The 27,747-nt window shown below is 39.6% G+C and overlaps 1 protein-coding gene across 5 annotated transcripts in view; it reads left to right on the top strand.

The window, feature by feature from the left end:
- Nucleotides 1–27,747, top strand: part of ARHGAP6 (Rho GTPase activating protein 6) — a 314,794-nt gene that overhangs the window by 250,131 nt on the left and 36,916 nt on the right. For all 5 annotated transcript variants that reach the window (XM_039550379.1, XM_039550360.1, XM_019282999.3 and 2 more), the window contains exons 2-3: nt 4,764–4,923; nt 23,819–23,890. In XM_039550379.1, the coding sequence (XP_039406313.1) occupies nt 4,785–4,923; nt 23,819–23,890 (211 nt within the window). In that variant the 5' untranslated portion in view covers nt 4,764–4,784. The remainder of the gene's footprint in view (nt 1–4,763; nt 4,924–23,818; nt 23,891–27,747) is intronic.

Raw genomic sequence — 27,747 nt, 5'->3', positions numbered from 1 at the left:
TCACCTAAAAGAGTACAGAGTAAAATCATTAACAATGGCAATAAAGCATAAGACAAAAATTGCACCTCCATATTGGATTAAAATGCTTGTTTTCTAAAACTGTGATATTTGAGGCTCTTATTTCCCAATTTGTGCACCATCCACGTAACTCATTGAGGCTTGAAACTCCACAGAAATCGAAGTTGATCATTGCCCATAGATTTGCATCTACATTCAGCATTCCATGCAGTTGTCAACTGGTTTCTGTATTGCACAAAAGACAGGAGAATGAGACTTTTCTAAAAGACATCTGAAAGATTGCCTGTCAGAGGCTCAGGAGAAGGAGGCTAGGCACACAAGAATAGCTTAGACCTGCTTAACAGTAATTTAAGTGCACAGTGTTACTTAAGTCAGGATGTACCACTTAATGTTTATTTTGGAGCCACCAAACATCCAACCTATTAGAAAAATGCTTGAAAGAATATCAGTAAAGCTGCAGTCTGTCTCCTATTAAAAATGTGCTTATGACTGTGGACAAGAAGTACAGGGAAAATGGACAGATTCAGATTCTTCAGAGGCAAAAGATGCAGTTTTTCAGTCATCTCCTTTGCTGAGTCATCTGCTCTGGTATTCTAGGCAGTTACCTCATAAGTGAACTGCTCGGTTGAGTGGAGGAAAGATGTGAAATATTAATGGGAGTGCCAGAGAGAAAATGCAGCTGAAGTTGCAGACTTGAAAGGAAAAATACATGACCAGTTGGTGGAAGAAGCCAGAGAAAACTTTTAGTCTAGATTATGGTTTCATAAAATTCATTGATGAAAGCAGCTTTGCGGTTAGCAGTTTATGTCCTGTCAGGCTCATCACTTTATCCCAGAACAGTATTTCTGTTTGTACTCTTCTGTTTGTGAGTTGCCTTTTATTTTCTTGGTGATGGAATCTTTTGCAGGTCATATTCAGACCTACAGTCCTATAATGTAAATAATAGAGAGCAACCTCTGTACTACGTCTGAGCACATATGGGCATGAACTTCAAAAACCAAGTCATTCTTAATTGTTGCTTAAAGATCTTCTGCTCCTTTTAAGCTTCCAGCTGTGTCAGGCTGATGCTGAATTATGCTGGTGAAGTGTTGCCTCTCATATGAAGAGAGAAACAGAAAATATTCTTCATGTCTGTGCTGCCCTTATCCTCTTTTGGTTGCCCCACAGAGTGCAGAATAGCTTTAGGCAGATGCAATTACACCAGCACCCATTCTTCAAAGGACCTTGACTTTTCTGGACCTCTCCCAAGCCTGGATTATTTTGCAATAATTTACAGGCTGTTTGTATAACTGTGCGGTGCTTTGGGAGGAAGATGAGGCCTTTAATTTACCTTGTATTATGTAAAGCATAGGAGTATTTAAATAGATTAAATTCTTAAATACTGTGTTTTGACTCATAGAAGACAGTGATATATAGTTGCAAAAGGAAACAGACTTTTTCAAGGAAACATTTCTTGAGCCTTTAAAGATTAGGAGATTTCATTGGCCCTACCTACCACATGATTTTCCAAAAATATTTTAGTTTATTAGTCATGTGTTCCATTAGCATAATAAAAACCTATGTTAATGTGACCTAGCAGAGATTTTATCAAACCCATCAAGTGTTGAAAAGGAATTTCTTCTTTAGTGCACAGCAATTGAGCAGAGTGATTCCACATTCTTTATTGATGCTCAGCAACCTGTTGTGGCATTGCAAGGTGCAGGTGTTGCAAATGACTGTTTTGAGCTAGACAGTGAGCACCAGGAACGTATGGGGAGCTTGAAAACTGGCAGAATTAAAACCGGGTTGAAAGGAACAGGCCTCATAGTCTTGTTTGGTGCTTTCACCTTTGTGTTGGCTTTAAATCCTTGAACTCCTATGACAAAAAAAACCTAGAATAATTTAGCTTGGAAAAGACCAAGATCATCAAGTCCAACCATTAACCCAGCACTGCCTAGTCCACCACTAAACCATATCCCTAAGGGCCACCTCTACCTATCTTTTAAATACCTTCAGGGATTGTGATCCTACCACTTGCATGGGTGGAAGGGTGGGATACTCCCATATTAAAGTCAGATTTGCCTGGGTAGTGCTGAGTTGAGTGCTCTGCTCATATAAAGCAGCCCTGCTCTGTGCAAGGGGGCTTGCTGGAGTCCCCAGAGCAGAACCTTTGTGCAGGGCTGTACCACATCTTGCAAGCCCTGTCTCAGAGGTCACCTGCTCTAGCAGGGCTGATGTTGGCACTGGGCTTTGCAGTGCAACAGCTCACTGCTCACTGTTAGAGAGCCACCTCAAAGATAAGGCTGAGGATGAGGAGTTACCTCCAGAGTTAAAAATTGCCAAGGGCTAATCTATCTGAAAAAGAGAAATAATTTATGTGTTCATGCAGAATGCAGTTAAGGAACTTTTGCCTAATTTTTGGTAGTTCCTGAAAGTCCCTTGCTGCCCTTGGTTTTTGTGATCTACAGGAAACAGCACATGTATTCTATTACCTTAACATTTTCTAAGGGGTGTAATTTTTGTTTCCCATTCATGTTTTAATATTAAGGGTTTGGATTTGAAATTTTTTATGGTAGAAATATCAGTGATATTTTTGTTTATGCAAATGCTCATGTTGGAGAAATAACTAAGATAAAATACCCCTAAACTCCACCATAAAGACATTTATTTCTCTGTATGTACCATTTTGACTGTAGAATACTTTATATATTATATGTTCACAAGGATTGAATTGCATACTTCTGTGCTTGTAAAGTTTCTTTTGCATTGTCAGGGTTGGAAAGGAATTAATTTTGTAGTATACGTTATCTGGTTGTGGATGCTGTTCTTGATCACTTTTATCTGTAAATGACAACAGCTTTTTAAAAAATGTAAATGTTTACTTGCAGTTTTGCAAATAAGGTTTATGTGATGCTTGCTGGTTTGGTTTTGCTGGAGTTAAGCTGCTCAGCTTGGCTTGTGACACGGTGCAAACCTTTAGTTTGAGATCACTAAATCTGATTAGTCAACAGTAAGGCACTAGAAGAGCAAGAAGAGGTGAAGAGGCAAAAAAATGAAGTAACAAATTCCAGTAGTGAAATACTGGGCTAACACAGAAGTTTTGCATGTGTGATCCATGTGCATATAAATAATATAAAGACATTGGTCATAGAACATGCAATAAGTATATAGAGGTGCAGTTGTTCACATTGAGGTGATGCCTTTACCTATTATGGTTGCCTAATGACTTGCAAAAACTACTCTGGCAAAAAAAAAATCCTTGCTGAATTCAAACATACTTCATGAATCACAAGAAACAATGTTAATTGTGTGATTCCTTTAATCTGTATTGCTAAATGGTGCTGCACATTTTTAAATGGTTTTTGTTTCATACATCTGTGAATACACTCAGGCAGTCATAGGTGTGCATATATATGTTCATATACAAATGTATGTACAGGTTGTATGTACACATATAAATATACATGCACATATACAGGCAAAATATATGGGAATATGCACAAAGATGTTTACATACAACAGGATGCTAAGTAAAGTCAAATTTTACTGATTTTTATATTAAGGAGCTTCAGACAATTTTTAAAGTCAGTGGACATCCTTTGACTGCAGATGGATGTGCAGATGAATCATAAGTTTAGCGTGAAAAAAATTAGTGTGCAGTGAAGGTACAGATATGGAAATTTAAACTGAAAATGAGAGTGAAGTTTGTTAATTGTAAGTCTGCCATGCTGTGATGAAAGGCAGGTTGGTGGGTTTGTCTTACAGCCCAGCTGATGTACATCAGAGTTTTTTCATTATCTACAGCTGCCTCAGATTGTGCTTACTGACAAGATTGATGTTTATTTTTTAACATGGTTAGAATGAAAAACAAGTTATTCTTTCTCTCCCTGTAGTACTAATCTGTGCTCTTTGATGATGCTTTGATGAATTCTGAAAGTCTTGCTTTAAGTTAATTGTCTGGCTTTAAGCTTGTCTTTGTGCTCGCTCTTCTCTTTGAGTGATGATTACTTCTCTGGCCCAAGCTAAATACTAGGAGAATGGGTTTTTGTATAGGTTCTCACGGGTGGGGGATACAACAGCTACAGCTTTCAGTTTCCTTTCCAAGCATAATTGGTACCTTACAGAGATGTAGCATATCTCATGCTGTTTTCCTCTACAAACATTAACAAATACGTTGTTGTTCCGGCTCTTCAAAAACATGGAATAGCTTGTTCTTTACTCGATTGTATTCTAAACCCAACATCGTCACAAGGAGGAGATGGGATGTGTTGGAAAAGGGGCTCTGCCAGTGCACTCTCCAAGTCTGGTGGAGTCTCATTAGCAAGATGTGGGAGGTAACATGGTTGTTGTCCATGGACTTTGGAGGTCTGCTGCTCTGAATGATGGTGTCAGAAAAGAAGTAAGTGATGATCAAGTACTGTACAGAGAAAGCAGACTGGGAAAAGCAGACAAGGGTGCCTTTTTTTTTTCCCCCTTCCCTGCTCTGTGCTTTTTGTTACTGGAATCCTAATATTTTTGCAACAATACTTGATTAAATTACTTCAAACAGAACTGACTTCTTGTTTTGTGTGTCTGTATCCCTTTTAAGGAATGCTGCTCTAGGGAAAACAAAGATATTTGAAAGGTTAGAGATGTCTAAGAAAATGGCCTTTTGGTAAGAAGAACCCGTGTTGTTTTTTCTAGCAGTAAAAGAGATGGTTCTGTTTATTAAACTGTGCATGTGCATTAATACGATGCTTCATATTTTTCCATTTGATTTCCTGTAGGGTGATTTCACTTGGAACAGCATGTCAGGGCGCAGTGTTCGGCTGAAGTCAGTTCCTGTTCAAAGCCTCTCAGAGCTGGAGCGTGCTCGGCTGCAGGAAGTGGCTTTTTATCAGTTGCAGCAGGACTGTGACTTGGGCTGTCAGATTACTATCCCCAAAGGTAAGGGCTTGATAAGCTGTCTCTGTTTAGATTGTTAAGCCACTGATTTCATGTTACAGCAGTAAACACTAGATTTTTTTATTCCACAGATTCTGTGTACTATTTCAGTTTTGTGTAACCACAGTCATTATGTAAAAATGATGAGTAAAGTTGTTTGTCTGCTGTGTCCAATTTGGGCCACCTGGGGGTGGGATCATCTGGTCAAGGGCAGATGTCTACAGGGTAGATAATCTATATCAGGCCCATTCATGCCAGGATGTCTTGATACTCAGTTGAGAGAAAAATGCTTTTCTTATATTTCCTGCTATCCAAAATTAAATGTCTATGTAGGTCAGGTAGATCTTACCATAGAAGTGGTTTTTTTGGTTCTGTGTTACATTGTCTGTGAAGGAAGCCAACTGTCACTAGTTCAGATACAGAGTGAAGACATTTGCATCAAATAATATGAGTCCTACCCAAGTTTTCCTAAAGACAGTGTTGCTTATTTCCTAGAAAACAAGTTAATTTTCAATATAAAACATTGAACTCCTAGGAAACAGGAGATTAATTGAAAAGGAGAAGTTCAGCTATCGGAATCCTGATGCAGGATATATGCATGTGGTAGAACCTGTACTTAGGTTACTGTGGAAGAGATCTAAACCTCACTAATGAGAAAGTTTCTGTTGTTTCCTGTAGGCTAGAGATCAAGCATAGCAGAGATAGCTGTTGTGCAATCATCTGCAAATCTGGCTTTCTCGTTGTTTCTTTGCAGTCGTATATATACATGAGGAATAATAAGGGATGACTGAATTCTCACCTTTGACTCTGAGCAGAGGTGCTGCGTGGTAGCATATACATAGTGATGCCACAGAAACAATTTTTTAATGAGTCTAAGTTAAGCAGGAAAAAAGTTGTGCAGTCTATGAAAATAATGATGTAGAAAAGAACAAATGTGAAAGAGACGGGCTTTTCTATTCATCAGCTTTTTAGGATCTGCAGAAAATTCCTATCAAAACCAGCAAAGTCCAATTTCACATGTATAGCAAGGCATCAGTTTGTAGTGAGATGGATTTAATCAACTTCTTCAAGCCTCACCAGCTCCCCTGGTCCCTCAAAAAAAAGTTTGATCAAAAGGAAAACAATTTTATAGGATATTCATAGGAGGAACTGGATCACTAAGGGCACTGCAATAATTTCTGACAGTCTGAGCTGCTGCTGGCTGTACCTGTGGGAGAAGAAGATACACATATGGAGGTCCTACCATAAGGATGTATGGTAATACCATCCAAGACAGTAGAGTATACACAGTCATAGAATAGCTTAGTTTAGAAGGGACCTTAAAGGTCATCTAGTCCAACCCCCTGCAGTGAGCAGGGTCATCTTCAACTCAATGAGATTGCTCAGAGTCCCATCCAACCTGGCCTTGAATGTTTTCAGGGATGGGGCACTTACCACCTATCTGGGCAGCCTTTTCTCACCACCTTTGCTGTAAAAAGTTTTTTACACCAAGTCTAAATCTACCCTTTCTTGTTCCAAAACCACTACCTATAGGAGAAAGTTTCACGAAGGATGTCTGGACTTCAGGCGGCTCTCTTGAAAGCTGTTTATTGCATAGGCGAAGTTACAGCATTTCAGGGAGTGGGTATCCAGAGCCAGCCCTACAGCTGCCAGCTCCAGCTGTAGGCATACCTGAAGCCACTTTCTGTTCAAGTTACAAAGCATTATATATACCTTTCTTTGCAGAGTATCTTAACACATAACAACCAATAAGCACCATACACAATACCTTTACATTTGCCTATAGCCTATCATAGCTACTACCATCACCATATTGTAGTCATTATTATCCAATCACAAGAGTAAGTAAGTTACAATTTAAGCTTACAGTGGAAAATTCTTAGACCTTTCTTCTTCTTGCTACATCAACATTTCTTGTTTGCCTGCCATATCTTTCTTTTTGGTAAAGACATGTTTTCTATTGACTTATGCTCTTCTTGAGACTTATTTACTTGGTGAAAAACATGTCTTTGTTTGTAATCACATACCTTTGTCCTGCTCCTAAAAATCTCCTTCCAACTCATCTCCAACCTTTGCCTTCTCAGTTACTCAGCGATCACTGTTTCAGCAAAACATCTTTTATTCTATATCAAAGCTTGCTTTCATTTCTACCTCATCCCCAGCTTCTACATTCACAGACCTTTCTGCCAAGCCTACATACCTTACCAAACTTTCATCCTCCCCAACAACTACCCCTTTTTCCTGTTGCAACAGACCCTACTAAAAAGTCTGTCCTCATCTTTCTTATAATCTCCCTTTTCATTACTAAAAGGCTACACTGAGGTTTCTCCAGAGTCTTCTTTCTCTGAGCTGAACAACCCCAACTCTGTCAGCCTGTCTTTGTAGGAGAGGTGCTCCAGCCCTCTGATCATCTTAGTGGCCCTCCTTTAGACCGGCTTTAATAGGTCCATGTCTTTCCTGTGCTGAGGACCCCAGAGCTGGATGCAGCACCCCAGGTGAGGTCTCACCAGAGTGGAGGGGCAGAATCCCCTCCCTCTCCCTGTTGGCCACGTTGCTTGTGATGTAGCCCAGGATGCAAGGGCACATTGCTGGCTCATGTCCAGCCTCTCATCCACCAGCACCCCCAAGTCCTTCTCAGCAGGGCTGCTCTGTATCTGTTCATCTCCAGCCTGTACGAATGCCAGGAGCTGTCCAGGTTCAGGTGCAGGACCTCATCAGGTTTCCATGGGCCCAGTTCTCAAGCTTGTCCAGGTCCCTCTGGATGATGACCCATCCCTCAGGTGTGTCAACCTCACTGCTCAGGTTGCTATCGTCTGCAGATTTTCTGAAGGTGCACTCAATATTACTGCTTTGAATGACCAGATAATGAATTTTTCTGTGTTTTAAGGTATACATCAGGAAGGAATAGCCAGTACAACTGAATTTTAAAATGTTGTAATACCATCTATTGAACAAAGTGAAGGTAATAGCTAGAATTAAAGTACGTCTAGTATTTAACTGTCCATCCTGTTTCAAAGTTTGGCACCAGTTTTGGCAACAGATATAAATAATATTTTGAAGTGGATATATATAATAATAACTCTATCCGTCCATCATGCTACATCTGGTACTTTGGTAGGAGAGTAAGAGTCTACCATATTCTCAAATTATTACAGATTGGTTTAGGTCCGTTGCAGAGACAGTCTGAAGTCCATCTCATGTTCCTATCATTTTTAAATGTGTGGAATGAAAACTTATGACAAGAGTTTACAGGCAGCCATCCAGTCAATCATCACAGATGAACATCATAAGACTCTGCAAACTGGGAATTTCAAGTTTTATCCATGTGAAACTGGCTTGAGCACTTCGGGTATCCAAGAATACAAATAAAATAAAATTCCGTCACAGCCATCAAGTTAAAACCAGACTCAAATTAAAAACAGACTGTTAAACATTTTCTGTTTAAAAAACCCAAACCCACAACAGTGAGATATAGAACTAGTACTGTCTGAGAGAGCTCAAAGAGCTCTGTAGATCTGGAGAGATCGAGAAAAATGAAAGATGTACTCTACAATTCATCTACTTCAGAGAATGCCTTATGAAAATATTCACGAGTAGAGGCGAGTGGAACTATTTATGTATTAGAAGGTTTAGAAAGCTGTTTACAAAGTCAGACTTCTTTGTGGTCCTTTGGCTGCTTTTCAAAACTTGCTAGAGAATTACATTAGAACATGCATGTGCCTGCTGGGCATCTGCTTCCTGCAGGTATTTGAATAATTACATTTACTGGCATAGGTATTGTGAAAAGTAAAAATGCATTGTTGTTGGCTAACAGGTGTTTGTGCCAAACATGCGTGCGTGGACGTTAAACCAGAGTACAGATACCTCTGCCTTATCTTTACAACCACAGACATGCTGTTACTGGTTGCTTCTTTGTAGTGCTTCAGTCCTCCTATGCTCAGAAGGTCCCTTTGTCACAGCAAGTTCAGTTTACCTCTTCACACATCTGGCTATTCCCACACTTGCGTAGGAATGCATAGAATGTGATAACTCATATGTAATTCCTTTCCTTCGCTGTATTGTAGCCATTACCATTAATGAAGAACATTACTAACATCTCCTAGTAAAATATTCTGTGGTCACAGAGAAGGGATTACCTCCCACAGGAATTTCTTTAACCAGCATGTCATTTAAAATATGCTAAAGTTGCACTGTAGTAGGTAATTAGAAAGAATTCAAGTTGATCAAGAATTACTAGTTTTACATATATGATGAGATGCTTCAGGTTTGTTTCTTGTTGTCTTGTTTTTCTACCTTTTATCTTTCAAATTATGTAATCAACACTTTTTTTTTGCTCCCATGTTGTTGCAGCGGGGATTACTGCAACATGTATAAGACAGTGAGGCCCGTGGAAAAGAAATAAGGACCGATTCTTGATAGATGTTTCAGAGATGTTTATTTCTCCAGCCGCATGGCCGGGATCTGCCGAGGAACTGAGGCAATCACGGGACCTGAGGGTCCTTGGCCGCGCAGGGGAACACAAAACAACCAATGGGGAACGAGGCTGACCAGGGGCAGGGAAACCCTGTGCCTCCACCCCAGGGTCCCCCCTTCCCCCTGGACCCCACACCAGCGGGGAGAACCCCAACACTTCACCCTTTTATTTTAACAAAAAGAGATTTAAAACTTAACATTGAAAACAACTGGATAAGCATAAGATAACAAGAACAATTTCGAAACAAAACAAGCCCGCACCATGTGACCTCCCCCATTTGCCACCAGAAACTAGACCAAGAATCATTCATCTTCCCTTCGTTAATGTGTTAAGTTGCAAGAGGATGTAATTTCCAGGCAAAGCATTACACAGTTTCTTTACTAATGCAATTACTCTGTGGAAGATTTTTAATTTGCTGATGTTCTAAATGGCACAACAGTACCATTCTGGTGATGCTTCTTTGCAGTTCATGTTTACAATATAGTGTGGTTTTTTTCTCATTTCAGAGAAGTCAATCTTCTCTTTATAATAGGAGAAAAAAAAATCATGATGAAATTCACTTTAGGTGTGCTTACATTTTGGTGATATTACAATTCTGCGTATGGCCTTGCACACAAGCAGAGAGAAAAATGAACCTTTTAAAGAAGGTCTTCACAAGCAAATGCTAACTCAGGTCAGATGGCTTCTGCAGAGTAAAACTGGGATCAGAGCAGAAGAGGAGCTCATTTTCTTCTGTTCATTGGTTCCAGGTATCTCTTGAGCTGAGGGGTTATTGAATGAGGTTTGATAGGATCAGTTTCCTAAATACCACATGTTTATAATGACTCTTTCACAGTCCTGTCCCACTTCACTGATCCTGTGTTTGGAAGCAATGGTAGGAACTACTAGGACATTATGAGTTGAGCAAATGGGATATTAGGTCTTCAACCCTAATTCAACTCTTTAAGCATCTGCCTAGGTTGTCAAAGTATGATGTGAACCTGTTGGTGAAGGGGCTTGAATAGGATTTCAGACTTAGGGGTCACATTCGGGTCTTCTCTTGTTCAAGAAGAGAGAATGACTGCTTATATTCTTGCCAGTGGCTGGAGGAGTTGTGGAGAGAGAGAATAAATGAAGAGAGCATTCGGGGTTATATGTGGTTTAGCGGTGATTCTGCAGGTGCTTGGTTGACAGTATGATAATGGTCTTGAATGCCTCTTCAAACCTTGACGCTTCTGCGACATTTTGGAGAGAAAGAAAGTAATTCTTAACTTTACTGCTGAATCTGGTTCATTCATTTAGTTGTAATGAATATGATGAAAGGATGAGTTTAGAAACCTAAATGCAGTCCCAGTCATTTAAGGAAAGTCATTTTAAGGGAAGCTGATGCTGCTTGAACATGTGCTGGTGTATGTTTTTGCATGCAAGTTTTGTGACACATGACACTGTGCATCTGCTCACATGAAGTGAGGATTAGTCTCCTGTACAACTTGTTTTAGTAAGGTGAGTTTGAAGAAGCAGGGCTGGATAAGTGTGCGATTACAGACTGAGAACTGAGACTACCCTCTCTGAAATGAAAGAAAACATGTCCGGGCTTTCTGAATTTTTACCATTCATTTGTGTACTTTGCCCCCAGTACATTCCAGTTAAGCTCTGAATAAAAATGGGAATTAAGAGTTACACAATTCTCTGCTTCTTGTTTATTTTGGCAGGGTGTACTTCTTTCAATCTGTTTTTTGCTTACATTACTCGCCATTGTATTTCATTATTCATTTTCCTTAATGCTGAGAGTGACTATGATTTTTATCTGGGCTTGCATTTTTGTGAAGGCTCCAAACTGCTCCTTGTTTCTAATCACTGACCATGTTACCTACTTTATAGCTGTTGTGGCAGTGGAAAACATCTAAGTGAAGTGTACATTGTGGAGTTACGGGCTTATGGACTGGGTGGTTTTGAACTGGCATCAGTGTATCTTCTAAGTGAAGAGGCTTGTTGCCACCCCTCTTAATGCCAACCTCTGCTGATTCTTCTCATATAAATACTGTCTCTAACACGGGCTTATGAATCCATGGATTTTCTTTCAATGTAGTAGAGTTCATGAAGATTATATTTAAGATATGTAAAGCTGAGATAAATTCTCCTCCTTTATGCTACATTAGTAAATCTTGGATATACTGTATCAGACAGACTGGTCAGAGATAAAAACTGTTTAACTTGCTGATTTTCAGATTGAAACTTCCCACCTGTGCCCTCCAATTCAAATCTTTCATGGAAAAATGTATTTTTCCAAGGATTCTTTTTTTCATCCTGAGGAAAAAAGACCCAAATATCTCTCAGTCTGGGGGGAAAAAAAAAAAAAGGAAATAAAATTGAATTAATGTTTTAAACTAGGAGAAGTCCCAGCTGCTGCAGGGTAGACATTGTAAGACACAGCCTTGAACTGTGCTACACAAGCATTTATCAAAGCGAAGGTGACAGGAGTTTTTCCAGGCAAAGAGATAAGAGAACAAGAAAAAAACTTTCCTTTTTTTTTTTCCTCCCAGTAAGGAAATTTGCAGAAATTTTTTGTTGGGATTTTTCTTTCAAATTCACTTTTTTTTTTGCCACTGTTGAGACAAGAACAAAATGGAAATACATCAAGCTTGCAAGAATATAATTTTTCTAACATTGCAACAGGGGAAATAATAAATTATTTTCAAGACTTAAGTTTTTAGAGGGATGTTCCTTTTTTAATTTTTGCTGTGAGGCAGTTTTTTTATAAAAGACTATGCCGTGCTCAGCAAAGTGATTTCCAGGATTTGCTTGTATCACATAGCAGGTTTTACTTGTCTGTTTACATCAGGAAAGCTTTATTCAACTTAGCTATTCCATCAGTTAGAGGTGAGCTAATAGTTTTAAAAGCAAAAGGTTTTACTCATTACAAAGCTCACCACAAACAAAAAAGGCTTGTCTTTTTTCTAAATTGTATTTCAGTAAATCGCTAGGAGCTTTGATTGAGAAGCAGCATGCATTTTCATTGTGCTGTGTGAACACAGAACAGAGGTAGAAAATGCTGTTATCTTCATGGGGAAATCAATGGCACTGATAATGTAAATATGAAAAAAATAGTGCATACCTTAGCACATTTAAAGGAAAGATTTGTGTAACTTCTGAGAACCTACCTCTTGTGTAGGTGTATTTTGTGGAGAGAAAGGAAGGGAATGAAGACAGGGATGGACATGGAAGGAATGCTTAGCTATGGAGCTCGTTGGGCATGAGTGCTGAAGGGCAGGAGTCTTTCAGTTCCCCTCACAATGAAGGGAAGAGATCTTGCTTAAATTCCTAAGATAAATAAAATATTACAATCTGCATTTCCATATATAAATATCATGAAAAGTTAGAGGAGACGGAGTCATGACCAGGGTTTTTTATTACTAGGGCAGTTGCTTATTTAGATACTGTCTGTTGTAGGTTTAGGGTACTGCTCTTAAGCAGTCAGATCCAGAGACTGCTGCATGCGTATATTTGATGTTATGTCCCATAGAGTATAAAAATTCTGAGACAAAAAAAATCCTATCTAATGTGGTTTCCTTAAGAGTACACTTGAAATAGCTATTGACTTGAAGTACATATAAATGTACTTGGTATTTTGTCTGCATTAGTGTCAGACATGAAAATCTTGACTTTAATTTTAAAACGTTGATCATGACCATTGGCCATATTCAAAAGCTGAGACATGTGGCAGAAAGAATCAATGTTGCGAAGCAAAATACACAGAGGCTCTGAAACAGCTTTGCAAAATTAGGTGTATTTGGTTTTTTTTCTTTTCCTAAATCTTTGAGAGAACACTTCTGTAATAGAGGTATTCCTGGTTGTGTTCTGCCAAATCTGTCTTTAGCACTTCATGTAGTACTTACCCTTGATTCTGAATTTGCCAATAGTCTACATATCTGTCCAGTGATTCTATAGTGACTTAAGAATTTGTGCTTTATTATGGTTCAAGGCCAAAGAATAAATACCAATAAATATATGCCAAGGAGAAAGCTTTTGAACCTTTATTAAGAATACTGACATTGCAGCCTACTAGTTTGCGTGTTCTACTTGCCTTTGGCAGAGCTTTGCCAACATGTAACATGGGTATAACATGTATTCTTCAAGTATCTGTCTTCAAAAATTTCAGTTGAAAATCAGACTTATTTCTGTTATCTTGTGTGTGTTGCTCCTTTCAGAAGTTCATTAGGGAAGTATTCCTGATGATTTTTTTCTTGTCTTAGGTAGAAAAATTTTCTCTAGTTTTTCCACAGGCATGATTTAAGTGGAGTTGTGGTTGGTGCCAGAAGTGTAATGTCTTTAGATACTGATTAGGAAAGATAAAGTGACTCCAGATAGATTTATTTTATCAGAGCTGTGGTACTATATATATCTTTGTATTAGGCTTTTACACTGAAAAGGCTGCCTTGAGATTTAATGGAGACCTAATCTCCTGCTGAAGGTTTTTAAGAATAGATTAGGCAGATGCCCATGTGACACTATTTCTGTGCAGGAAGTCAACCCAAGTATTCTCTGCAGAGCTCCTCATGTCTTTTTCCTGTGTGGTTTACGTTTTCAACACCTGTTTCTGTTACGATTGATGATACAAAGGACAGGTAATTACTACAAAGAGACATTATTTGAAGTAAGACCCACTGGTCATTTTTCAGAGGGATAACAGCTCAGTTATCTGAGCCACCAAACTGTCCAGTGAGAGACCTGCTGCACCATGATTTCACTTCCATGCACTGAGAGCTCCTCTCTCATTTTATTTGTTCATCAAGGCTCTGAGCAGGAGTATTGGGGACTAATTTAATTAGTCCTGGGGGAGTAAGTTATGAAGGCTGCTTTATTTTCTTGCATGGCTTCTTCTTTAAGGTGAGAATCTGAGAAAAGATGGAAATGATTCATAACAGCAAGGCAATGCTCAGAAGACAGTGGAGACCTGGGTGCCCTGAACCAACTCTGTGACCACTGGCTGGTCTCCTGAATTCCAGAGGGTTAGAGGAATTTCCTCTTCATTTGAAGAGCTCAACTCATGCTTACACTAACAGCAATGTGGTGGGGAAAGGTCTGAGTGAGATGTAAAGAAACTTGGTTGCTTCTTCACCTGCCAATTCACTACACTGATAGCAGTAAATCCCATACCAGTTATATGCTGGCGATTTTATCTGTTCTGCCCCTGGCCCACCCTGTACTGTAGGGATTAAAGGTAACTCTCCTTATCAAATCAAGAGTCATTTTGACTAGCAACAGCACCAAACTACTCTCTCCCCTCCACATTATAAAATTACTTTTTATTTAGGTAGTTGAGGCTAGGAGACAGTCAATTTCTCATCTCCCCCACGCCGCCCCCCCCCCCTCCCCCCCCCCCCCCCAGTGAAATGAAGGCGTTTTAGAGCTCTTATTTGTATTTTTCTGTCTCAAACTATAGCGTCAAGGCTCCTGTTTGGTTTTCATTTGGTGTTTTTAATTTTTTTTCAATACAACTAAAATACTTCCATTGACTGTAATTGTTTTCATTTGTTAGTGTAGATAGTTTTTGACCTGGTTTTTTTGACCAGTTCTAGTGCTGACAGTTTTCCTGAGTTATGAAAGCACTCCAAGAAGGGAGTGTTGCTCAGTCTTTCTGAAAGCTTTTAAACCTCTGCCCATCATTGTGATTTCTGAGTGTCTTCCACTTAGAAGGGCAGCAGCAAGGTCCCTGATGTATCACAGTCTATTTAAGTCAGGAATTTGCTTATCTTTGGAGATTAGGGAAACTCCTGTCACACTGTAGATACTGCTGTAATGTGAAAAAGTAGTGTCTATATTTTGTCTTGCACCTGCTACTTGACATTGCTGTTTCATGAATCCTGTCGTCAGTGTCAATATAGCAAATACGCCCTGAAGCCTAGAAGGAGTGGTTCCCTCTAATTTCAGTATGCCTAGACACATTTTTTACTTCCACTATTGACACAAGGCATGTGCTCCATCAAATGACCTGGACACTCTCTCTGTCTTTTTTTGCAGGTTTTTTTTGGGGGGGTGGGAGGTGCGGTTTTTAATATCATTTTATTAGGTTACTGTGACTTGGGATTTCTTATGACACACGAAACCCTGTGCTAATGTAGGTGCTGCAGCGAGCAGAGCTGTGTATGAGCTGAAAATCTGAGTTTGTCTATGCACAGGGAAGTCAGACCTGGCATCCTGCATCTGTTCTCCCTTTCCAGGAATTTGCCTGCTTTTTGCTGCTCTCCACTGACAGCCGCGTACAAGGGTACTTGGCCTTTCCTTTGTAATCCTCTAAAGGCTGCCAGGTAGCTGTGCATGGGTATTTTGAGTTATTTCCATCATCCCTTCTATGTATGGCAGCAGCAGCCATTTTCCTCATTCTGGCATAGAAAAATATTTGAGTAACTGTTTATTTTCATGTCAAAATGAGTTTTTTCCTTAGGTATGGCAAAAGATTTGACAAATGAGCTCCCAAACAATTATAATTTAGTGTTCGGGTTCTAAAACTCACTGAATATTTTGTTCCTCAGAGCTCATGTAATCCAGCCATTTTAAATGTATTTATTATTAGTTAAAAAATACTTACATGATGTAAAACTATATATGTTTTCATTACAGTAATGGCAAAGTAACTCAAGAGGGTTTTTTTCCTGACTTTTCCAACACAATAATTTCTAGTCAATAGTCCCAAATGCAAAAAGTTTAAAGAATACATTAAACAAAAAAATCAAATTAAAAGGGAAGATAGGAAACTTTGTTCTTGCTTTTGGTGTGGTGGTTCAAAAAATTCTGCAACTAATAAAAATTCTGTTATTTTAAGGATATTTATACATGGCTTGCACAAACAAGGCAGGCATCCACTTTGTACTTACTGAAATGTTTCTTTTGGTGCAGCTGTGCTGTGTTCATCTGTAAGACCTGCAGCTTCCTGCACAGCAGGAGTGCAGTGGCCTGGGCAGGCCTGAGAAGCTGCTCCTTCCCAGCTCTTCCCATTGCATGGGTGGGCTCTGACATCCCCCTCCCTCTGGCTGTGGCTTCAGGAGCCCTGACCTTGCTCCAGAGCCCAAATCCCATATAGGATATAGGTTTGGTTCTCACCCTTAGAATATGTTGCCCCTGCATTTGCTCACCAGTCTCTTCATGACAGAGAATCATGAAAGGACGTATTTGAAAATACAAAAGTAGTTATTTCTTTACAATGTATATACTTGGAGACTAATTAAATCCTTAAACACACTTGGGAACGAATAGGAAAATGAAGTGGAAATGTCATGTTTTCTTATGATTCCTCTAGCCACAGGAGCTGAGTAGCATTTGCTATCTGAATTAAAGCGGTGACCAAAGTAAGTTGTTGTCATGTTGGTGGTCTTGTGTTTTTGTTTGTTTGGGGTTTTTTTGTTTGTTTGGGTTTTTTCATTGTGAAGAAAAGGTCATACCTATCCCACTTCAGTTACAGTCTGTGTTTTCTAACAACATTTTTAGTTCAACAAGTTGGTCATGGCTCCTTCTGACAGAAATAGACCTTGCAAATAGGTTTCAATAGAAATAGTGCATTTTTCTAGATTTGAGTCTAGTTTGGAACTACACTTCTCAAATTTGTTTTCCTAAAACACAGGGCTGTCTACTATAATATGCTCAGCTAGTATAAATTGATTTATCACCTTTGTCTTCAGAATAGCAGTGCAGTATGAACAGATGTGTATCAAGAAAATAATGTAGGGTTGATTGTTGGGTTTTTTTAAATTTGTATCAGAACCACAGGAGGTGGTAAAGTGGAGGTATTGTAAAATGTTATTTGATTAATAAAACTATCGTTCCTGTAGGGATGCAGCTTTCTTTTGAAGTAGGAAAGATTTCCAGCAGTTTTGCCTTCTAGGCAGGTTCCACGGAAACGTATGAATACTTCCTAAATAAATAATTTAATTTGTCTAACAGTATGACCAAATTCTTACTGTTCAGCAGTAAAGAAATTGTGTATAATGCAGCTTCTAAATTTCCAGCAGCTGAATCACTTAAACCTGCACAACTGGACTTTGTAATTCCTCTGTGTTTCATTTTAACAATTAGTAGAGCCTTAGTCCAGAGGGACTGAAGCCTAGGTCTGAAGAAGATGCACTAGCAAGTTACTGAAGACTGCTGGGGTGTGCAAGAGGTGAATTAAAAGTACACTTTTATCTTGTGGTTGTGGGTTTTTTCAAGTGGTTGTATTGTATGCACTGTGTGTTGCTGAGAATATTGTTTCCTGTGCAATCACCTTTCCCCACAGCTCTCCTGGTTTCTCGCCGTTGCCCTGAGAAGGGTTTGGGTCAGGTGCTCCTGCCTGGAGGGCTGCAGTGCTCCGGCCCAGACCCCCCGTGCACAGCCCAAGGGGAGGGACATCCCCTCTCTTGAAGAACTTCAGCTCTGCCCTTTTCATGCTGTTTCTTCTGCCATAAGCATATTCATCAGGAACTTCTCAGAGAGGGGAATGCCGAAGCTTGTTTGCTGTGTCAGAGGAAGCAGCGTGTAAGAGGAAAGCTGCCTCTGATGTGTGTGTGGTGCCTTTGGCGAGCAGCCTGAATCTGGCGCTGTGGGCTGAGGTGAACCTCTATGAGCCAGCTGCCACCTGGAAGGTCATGACTGCAGCTGAGGGATACTCATGAATGAATATGGCTTTTCTTCTATCAGCTGCTGGCTAACAAGCACAAAGAAATGCTGATTTGAGTCAAAGTGAAATAAAGCGAGCAAATGGGCCATAAGGAAAAATGGGACAATAGTCCAAGGCTTCTGAATAAATACAGTTATCTGCATCACCAGTGGAGATCTTGTGTGTGAATGGCTGAGGCAAAGGGTGAGAGTGATAAGAAATACCTGAAGGCTTAGGCTTCCCCTTTTCATATTGCGTTATGTGCCAAAATCTGTGGCTCCTGTTTCTCTGGTTGACTTTTTTTGTCTTCCATCATTGTTGCAGCTGGCAGTGCTCTGGAAGTTACTGCATGGGGACAGGGCATTTCAACATGTTTTTATAAATAAATGTTTCAAGATGGACATTTACAGTCACAGAAATGGCTAAGTAAAACCAGCACCCTCTTCTTCAGCAGAGCAGCCCCAAGTGCATATTCAGAAATAAATTTGCTTTGTATAGTGACCCGAAGAAGTAGCTGCAACCACAAACACTGTGCAACTGTCAGTGAATGAAGTGCAGTCTTGTCTTTATTGTGCTCTGTCAACAGAATTTAGCAGTGTTTTCTGATTGACACTCTCAATTACTTGCAGTATTGCACAGGCCAGAGAGACTGCAGCTTGACATTTAGCACGCAGGCTGGCTGTGGGAGGCTGGCACTGGGGAAATGCGTTGCTCTCGATGAGTGAAGTGAACCAATGAGTGCTCAAGATAGGTCAAACGTGGTGCTTTTCAGTTCCATTGGTAGTAATTTTCAAGACAGAACTGATTGCAATTTTAGAAGGTATATTCTGGTTTTTTTTCTTTAAATGCTGTTAGATCCAATTACTAGTGGTTATTAAGAAAAATGGCCATGAATAGAATTAGAATTACTGTGAAGAAGTAGTTTACAAATCTCACAATATCAACCTTTTTATCCGTTCTGATAACTGAGCTATGGGTCTGATAATAATTGCTGAGGTAGCTCCTCTTTTTATACTGTGTGAAAATAACCCTGAATTGTAGAACATGACAAATATTCTTCCGTAAATGGACAAGAAACTCATTTCTCTTAAGCAAAGGAAGTTGCTAATAGATGGGGAGGGAAGTTCTCTTTGTTCTACAGCACTGTCAGCATCACATCATCTCTTCTGTCAAAAGCCCACTGAGTTAAATTAGTTTGAAGGATTTGTGTGAATTTATTAATTATGTTTTTGATTAATAAAAGGTGTCCTTGCATATAAGTAACATAAAAGGAACATCCATTCTTTTAGATAATCCACCAGCCCAGGTATAAGGAAAGTGCTGAAGAATCCTGATTTTGTTACAGGTTCACTTCAAATGTATTTGACAGGGTGTTTTTTCTGAACCGTAATACTGTAATCGTGTCCCAGAATTATGTACAAAGCTTGGATGCTGTTGTACTTTTTTACTGCATATTATATTAATTATTGAAAAATATATTGGATTAGGATTTCACAGGATATTGACAATTCAGTGACACAATCTGAAACTGCTGGCCAAGAGTTCCTGAATGTTAACTTTGTGTGCCACTGTGTAATTTTGAGCTAATTACCTATACCTAATTTGTGATGCTTTAGCTTATGCTGAGCAACACTTCTACCTACCAAATAGACTTGTTGATTTCCATAAATATAAATTGACTAAAGAAGTACTGGAAGTAAACAGCAACCGGATTCAGCCTGCACTCCCTCTCTTTCAGTCATATAAGGTGTTGGTAGGTGGTCTCGTGCAAAGCAACAGAACAATAAGTTTAAAAATTTACAAAGTTCTCTTTCTTTCTTTTCATTTTTTAAACTGTTAAAGCTGAAGTTTATATATCCTCAGTGTGAAAATTACTTATTACCTAGATTGTAGAACCATGGTCTCATTTGGAAATTTAGACCGTGAAATGGTCTGTAGAAAATCTGAGATTTGATAGTGTAAATGCTAAAGAAGTAGTGTTAGTGAGGACACTTCAGGTGAATTTCAACTTTAACACAAAATATTTAAGTTTTGATAATCTCAGAAGTCAGATTGCTCAATGCCTGTCAAAAGTCAGTAGATCAATACAAATAATCTTGTATTCTGTAGGCTGTGTGGTTCACTGACAGAGTCCTGAAGAGATTTTTGAAATAGAAAAGTCTTTTTGGCATTAACTGAACCTGGAAGTGCTCACCACTTTGGAAAAACAGGTCACGTAGCAATTGAATGTGCACTCAGGAGTTTGATTCTAGACTCTTGGTCTTTTAAATATTTATTGTGCTAGTCTTAATACATAGAAGCCCAGGGAGTGATGTAGCATTGCAGTGAAAAATGCAGCAAACATATAAATTAGTAAGTACTGAACAGGTCAAGTCCATTTCTGAAAAACAAACTGATCTGCACAGCTGCCTGGACAGGTGCCCTTCAGGAAAAACAGAGTGGACTGGCAAAGGAAAAAAAATGCAGCTTCCTTTGCTTTGACCGTTGTCATTTGAGTGTTTCTCTAGTCTTGCTGATGTTCTTGAGTGGAATCTGTTGAAGGAGGAGTGTATTGTTAATCTACAGTAAGAAGACATAAATTGACAATTATATATACAAAAGACTGGATAACAGCCCAACAGCTTTTATCACTATGTGGTTTGAACATTTCCAAAGTGGAAATTAAAAATAGTAGTCCATCCATACCTAATAGCGCTTTGCAATATAGCTAATAGCTTTACAATACTATTTTGCATAATATTTGCTAATTAATTTAAAAACATACAGTAGGTATTAAGCATGGATAATAATGCTTTGCCACTTTCTCAAGAATATTTTGGATATTAATTATGTTCTCAAAGCCACACTGCAGCTAGTAAGTACTAAGCATTATAATTGTGAATTGGGTTCATTTAATATGTAAAACTGCTGGAGTTGCATAAGTCTTTAAATACATTATGAATATTTCAGCAACGTTCATGCCTGATGTACCCTGAATCAACAGTAATTTCAAAACGTGTTTATATGTACAGTGTATAGACTGCAATTTATCATGTCTCTTGCTGGGGAGGAGGAGAACTTGAACTGACCTGAGACCTCTTGGCAGATCTTCTGAGCTTTAGCTTTTCACTGAGATTCCTCTCAGCCTTGTTTTCATACACAACTCCTTTTTTCTTGCTGTGAGGTAAACTGTAAATGTAAATGATCATAGAAAAACACTGCATTTTACATTAAATTTTGATTCTTTCTCTCATTTTTTTATGTCTCAGTAGACTTCAGTGGGATGTCAGAATATCAATAAATGGGTTTTTGGAGAGTAAGGCTCTGTGACTCCAAAGAAGTGTTAGTCATCCATCAAAAAGCTTCTCTGAAGCAGTAATTTGAATTTATAACATGGAAAATAATTTGAAAATTATTTTATATGTATAAAGCCAGAACACAATGGTAGCTGGGAACCTTATAAAAACAAGCTGTACTGTCAGGTGTATATAAGCAGGCTACCAACTATTCATATTGCCGAGAGGTGAAAGAATTTCTTTTATAAACTCAATCTTAGCAACAGGAAATGTCAGAAGGTGTGAAAAGTCTGATCTTTTAGTCAATCAAAATATGACTTTGAGTTATAACCTTGTCACGTGGCTAAGAAAAAAGGAAAATCTAATCATAGACCATGTCAGGTAATGAATTACCACCATTATATTGCTGAACTCTCATCCAGAATACCTTCTCGATAGTCAGCCTTATTTCAGAGAGATGAATTCTCACTGGAGCAGGTGTGGGCAAAGGGCAATTAACATAACCAACGCATGGCAATTCTACCTCGAGACAGGAACCGAAGATCCTAGTTCAGTGAGTGCTGGGAACCCTTCCATCCGGCAGGGCTGCTGGTAGCCTGGGGTGCATAGGGAGATCTTTGCCAGCAGATCAAGGGAGGTGATCCTGCCCATATTCTTGCCCTCAGTGAGGCCACATCCAGAGTGCTGTGTCCAATTGTGGGCTCCTCGGCGCAAGAGAGACAATCAGCTACTGGAGAGGGTCCAGGAAATGCCTACAAAGATGATGAGGGGTCTGGAGCATCTCTCTTATGAGGAGAGACTAAGGGAGCTGGGTCTCTTTAGGCTTGAGACGCCTGAGAGGGGGATCTCATCAGTCCATATAAATATCTCAAAGTTGGGTGCCAAGAGGATGGTGCCAGACTCTTTTCAGCAGTGCCCAGCAACAGGACAAGGAGTAATGGCCATAAAGGAAAACACAAGAATTTTCACTTCAACACAATGCAGAACTTCTTTATATTGAGTGTGGCAGAGCACTGGAACAGGCTCCCCAGGGAGGTCGTGGAGTCTCCCTCTCTGGAGATGTTCTAAACTTACCTGGTCAGATTCCTGTGTCACCTGCTGCAGGTGACCCTGCACTTGGGGGGAGTGGTTGGACTAGATGATCTCCTAGGAAGGGACTAGAACTGCCTTCCAACCCTCCCTTCCATTCCATGATTCTGTGGTATCCTGGAAATAACTGCAGAGTGCGAGTGGAGTCGGTCCAACCACCATTACAAAAAGTAAAATGAAATGTTACTTTTAAATTAAAAGGATATTAATTGGCTATAAAAAAGTCAGAATTTGTTGAGCAGTCTATCAGGTGATGTTCTGGACTTGATTTTTAGTAGGATTTGTGGGAAAAGTATGGAGAAACAGCTTGTATTCTCTCATGACCCCTAATTGCAAAGATGAGAGTTCATCAACAAAGATCCACTTCACTCCTCTGGGGTATGTTCCTTCCTATAAAAGACCACTTAAGACACTGACTTACAAAACTAGAAAAAGGTGTTGAGACAGATTATTTGGTGACCCTCTTGCCCTAAAAGTGAAATGGATACAGTGTGCTCATTTTTGAGTTTTTGCCATATTACAAAATCAGTAAGGAAAAGGTACATGTTCATTAAGCTTCATCTAGAGCAGTGTCTAGCATATCAGTTTCTGTGGCAGACCCTTTATATTGCTGTGAAACTTGGAAAATTCAAAAGGTACAAGTTAACGCAGGCCCTTGACTTAATCCCTGGTATTTGTTGAGACCTAATAAATAAAATGCTGGTTTGTTCACTTTTAATTATAAAAGATGCTGCTGAAGGAAATAATGATAAAATCATTTTGATATAATCGTTTCAAGAACCAACCTGCCTCTGATATTGCTTAGAATCTTCGGTCCTTAATACCTTAGTGGAAACTTGGACAATATATCGATTGTCAGAACAATCGTTCCTCTGAGACTCTAATCCATCTGAACCAATCTGGACTTGCTGTACCCAGCTGCCAGCTCCCCATATGAGTTCAGATCAGATGGGTCATGAAGGTGGTCAGCTATCACCCGTGGATACGGTGATATATGACTGGTATGCAGAACTTTATCCTGGCTGTTAGTAATCCTCCCTTTCCAAATACTACCTTTAGTTCCACGCCTGAATCACAGTCTTGTGACCATGGATGAAGGCTACCCAGTACCTTGTAGGTTTATGGTGCTTTGCTGTCAAGAGCACCCAGCAAAAAACCTCCATTGTTAACTCTTCAGTGACCACACATGTAGATGTTCCCAGCAGCATGCAGGGGATACATTTGTGTTCCCCAGTACAGCCTCAGTGTTTGGGCGAACAAAGGCACCCTCCTTTGGGCCAGAGGACTGTGATGGTCCCTAGTCTTTGTGAAATGTGCCTCACACCCTCCCTGATCCCCAGTGCTGTGACCATCTCACTCCATGTTCCTACAGCTTGTGCAGCAGTTTGTTCAGTGTTACTTCTCTTCACTTACTTCCTTTTTTTGTTTTCTTTTTTTTTTTGCCTCTCGCAGATGGACAAAAGAGGAAGAAGTCATTAAGAAAGAAACTGGACTCTTTAGGAAAGGAGAAGAACAGAGACAAAGGTAAAATGAGTACATATTCAGTGGTCGGGTCTTAGTTTTGCATATGAGATTTCTTTAGTCTGAAACATACTTTTTAAAGTAGGAGAATGTTGTTGAGCTGATAAACTGTCTAGGTATTTATTTGCAAGCTGAAAAATGTTTTATCTTTTCTGTTTGACTTTAGTGTAACTCAGATCTCTTCCACTGAAAGGTTTGGTTTTTTGGTTGTTTTTTTTTTTTCCCTGAGAAAAAAAGGAAGACTTAAAGGACTGCATCTTTTCTCCATTGTTCTTTCTCCCCAATTTCACCATCCAGTGCAAGTGTGGTCTGGCAACATGATCCAGTTCTTCACCTGCATTTGCTCTCTCATCTTTCAGTTTACAAAGCACATAAACCCCGCACTGCCCAAGCGAGTCAGTTGGTTTGCTTTTCTTTCTTTAACCTTAGGAAAATAGACATTGTTTAAAATATATGAATGCTTCAGTACTACTGATCAGTTGGATTTTAATAACCTCCATGTGACATGGATTTACAGATATGGTTGTACTCTTTTGTTTGGAAACTAATCAGCTTTATGGGCTGGGTCCTAATCCAAGACCTGAAGTTGACCTGTAATTCAGAGCCATTTGAACCAAGTCTAAATACTGAGACACTGAAAAGTGTCTGTGAAATTGCATGTAGGTAATTGTGCATCTAATTTTATGTTCACTTCTGGAAAAGAATTTCTCTAAAAACGGTAGTAAAACTCTGTATTGATATCCCAGTTTCACAAACATGCACACAAATGCAGGAAATTGTGACAGGAGATGTGACCTGGTTACTCTGATGTGCTTACTTTTAGTCTAGTTTAGCAGAAGAAGGGAACTTTGAAATTCCACTGAAAAAATTAACATCCCCATTTCAAAGTTACTTTAGATAGTTGTTAAGAAAAAAATATTTTTCTTTTAATTTTTTATTTGATGATTTTAAATATGTGATTATTATTTTCTTGATTTAACATTGGTTATGGTAAATATTTGTATTAATCTTTCTAAAACTGACTATCCCCTGACACATTGGTTTGATATATCTAGTGGCTTCCTGTGTTGTATTGCAAATATCAACGTTTTCATTTGTAACAAGAATTACTTGAAATATGACTTGAGCCCACATGCAGGAGTCATAATGATTTTATAGCCTCTTTTGGGGGAAAATCTTTTTTGTACTGTCCTATTAATGCATTACATTTGGCTACACTGTAATTAGTGATTGTTACTATGGTTTTTTCTGATGTTTGTACAGTTAGAAGTGCAAAGTAACTTCGTTCTGTGTAAAACCTGCCCTCCTTTCAGTGCATTTGCCAGATATTGATCTTAATAGGGCTTGTGGAGTACTCTTCTGCATCAGAAAAGGATAACCACATCCTGCTTTTTTTTTTTTAAATGATCTGTGTCTCACAAATATTTGATGTACTGAGAGCTTTTATCTTTCCTCCCTTATGGGTAGCATGACTTTGGTAGTCTCTGTTGAAAGTTTCTCTTTAGAAGCTCTTTTGAGAGTTAAAATACATTTTGGGGCTTTTTCCCCACATTTTTCTTTGCTGTAGCAGATTTTAACAATGATAAATCGCTTTGATAATTCACCAAAGACAGAATTTTGCTGTGTCACCCAAACTTGATGGATCTTTGCAATTGCACTTTCAGAGCTCCACCAATGCTCTTTGGTGCAGTGCCTTGAGAAGCAAGTGTGTCCTTTTGGTGATAGATACAAATCCTTAACCCAAAGTTGGTCTTTATTCCGCTAAATTCTCTGTTGCCAAAGATCTTTCAAACAATAATTTTCTTACATTGCCTTGCATTTTTCTGTATTTCCTTACAGCCATGTTTTATTTCAGCTGACCTCTGTTTCCAGTAATTACACAGCTGCACTGGTTGAGCAGTTCCAGATAATATTAGTTTCTGCTATTACACTTCTGTTCAGGGATTTTCTTGGGTGTCTACCTTGCATGGTAGCATTTATGCTTCATTCAGTTAGTAGGTTTGGGGATATACTTGATTTTTATTCTGAAGGGTTTTCTGAGTACATTTTGCCTTTTAGGGCTCACTAGTTTCCACGGTGAAGGTCAGCACTTTGTACTTATTCATCATTGTTTAAATTTATCTACTTCCTGGTTTTCAGCCTTGCTCATACTATCTGGTTAACTATACCAAGCATTTTTAGAAATCACTATGCTGATTCTCTTAATTTTAATTCCTTTTTTCTTATTGTTATTTGAAATTCACGTTTCAAACATATACCCCTCTGCTTTTATCCTTTTTCTTCCACCTCTCACTGTCTTGTTCTGAGTTACAGAGACGTTTTACATGTGCTCTCCACTTATAAAATATTATAGGAGCACCCTCTGAGAAGAAAATACCCCATCACTTCTCAAAGAGTAGAATCTGTATTTCTCTCCTTCCTTTAGGAAAAACTTGGGCTGATCAATAAGGGTCCAGGAAATTGGAAGGAGTCAGGTTCTGAACAGGTTGTGTTAGCAGAGTGAAAAGAAAGGCATATTTGCTCTTACTTATTGCCAACAGCAATTAGGCAAAAATATCCCAAATGGCAGCATATGGCATCTTACTTGTCAGGTTTTCTGGCAATGGTTGGTTCTGGTGTACTTTTTTTCTGCCCCTCTAAGTTGTTAAAGAGCATCTGTTTCTCAGGTAGTTGCTGAGCAGAGTCTTAGTGCATGACAGAAGAGGGAATGAACAACCAGGATTTCTGGTTTGTGCCATGGAGACCATCACAGTGGTTGAAAGGTGGCGGTTTTCCTGTGGGAAGCAGCAGCACCAGCATCTCCTCCAGCCTCAGGAGTTAGGGGGGACAGTATTTGCCCAGCTTTCAGCTGATGAGTTGGCTCTGGAAAGAAAAATATAAGGCCTTGTGCTGCTGGTCTCCATAAAGATGAGCCTGCTATGCTCACATCAGAATTGAGCCCCACCACGTTCCCTGTACAGTGGCCTCTATGTCACCTGAAGGAAGAGTTAACCTCCCTCCACATGCCTTTCACAGCAAGCTTGTTCTGTAAAGAGAGTATCTCCCATTTCTGGCCAGCCGGTCCAAGACAAACACTCCTCACTGTGAACGTGGGTGTGCTAAACAAAGGCTGGGAGCACACGCTTACCCACCCGGGCAGGTCCCCAGTCCTCATGCCTGAAAGGAACGCCTTCCTTCTGTTTATTTTGGGGAGTTTGTGGTGGGTTTTTTTAGTAACTAGTCCAGCTGCACTGTTGTGAGGAGAAGAAAACAACAAGACCAGGCCACAGGACGTCGGAGGGGAATCAGGGAAGCTGATTTCCAGACACTTCATACAGAGGAGATGCAGCTGCCTTAATGCAGACTTCATTTCCATCCCTTCAGCATCACTTTTGTAAACACAGTTGCAGTTGGAAGTGTCATTAATTCCAAACATTTTGAGTTTTCTCTATCCCAGCCTGGGAGCCCCCACATACCCAGACAGGTAACAGCTGAGGGGACCACGTTGTTAGGTCCTGCCCAGAGTATGTGCCACCTGAAATCCCCTTTTGTAAAGACAGACTGCTGGAGGTTAATTCTGACAATCATGCAGCACCATGTGATCGTGTGTGTGGGCCGCAATCAAAGATAACAGGGATGTAGCTGGCACAGGAAGCCACAGAGGTGGAAAGAAAGGGCCACCATGCTGGTCACCAGGGATGCACGATGGAGGCCTCACTGCAGCTCTTGCCTGGCAAACCCTCTCCTTTAGCACCAATGTGCACTGAACTGCCCCAGGGTGCAGGTTTCTGGGGTTGCTCTCTCTGGAGAGGTGTCACCTCCCTCCAGTTTGTGCCAAAGACTGTTCTTCCCCCCACCACCCCACCAGATGTCTATACTTA

Source organism: Corvus cornix, chromosome 1 (genome assembly GCF_000738735.6).
Source record: "Corvus cornix cornix isolate S_Up_H32 chromosome 1, ASM73873v5, whole genome shotgun sequence".
In the NCBI taxonomy this organism is placed as follows: domain Eukaryota; kingdom Metazoa; phylum Chordata; class Aves; order Passeriformes; family Corvidae; genus Corvus; species Corvus cornix.
Note: the sequence above shows the minus strand (reverse complement) of the source record. Positions and strands in the feature narration are given on the sequence as shown.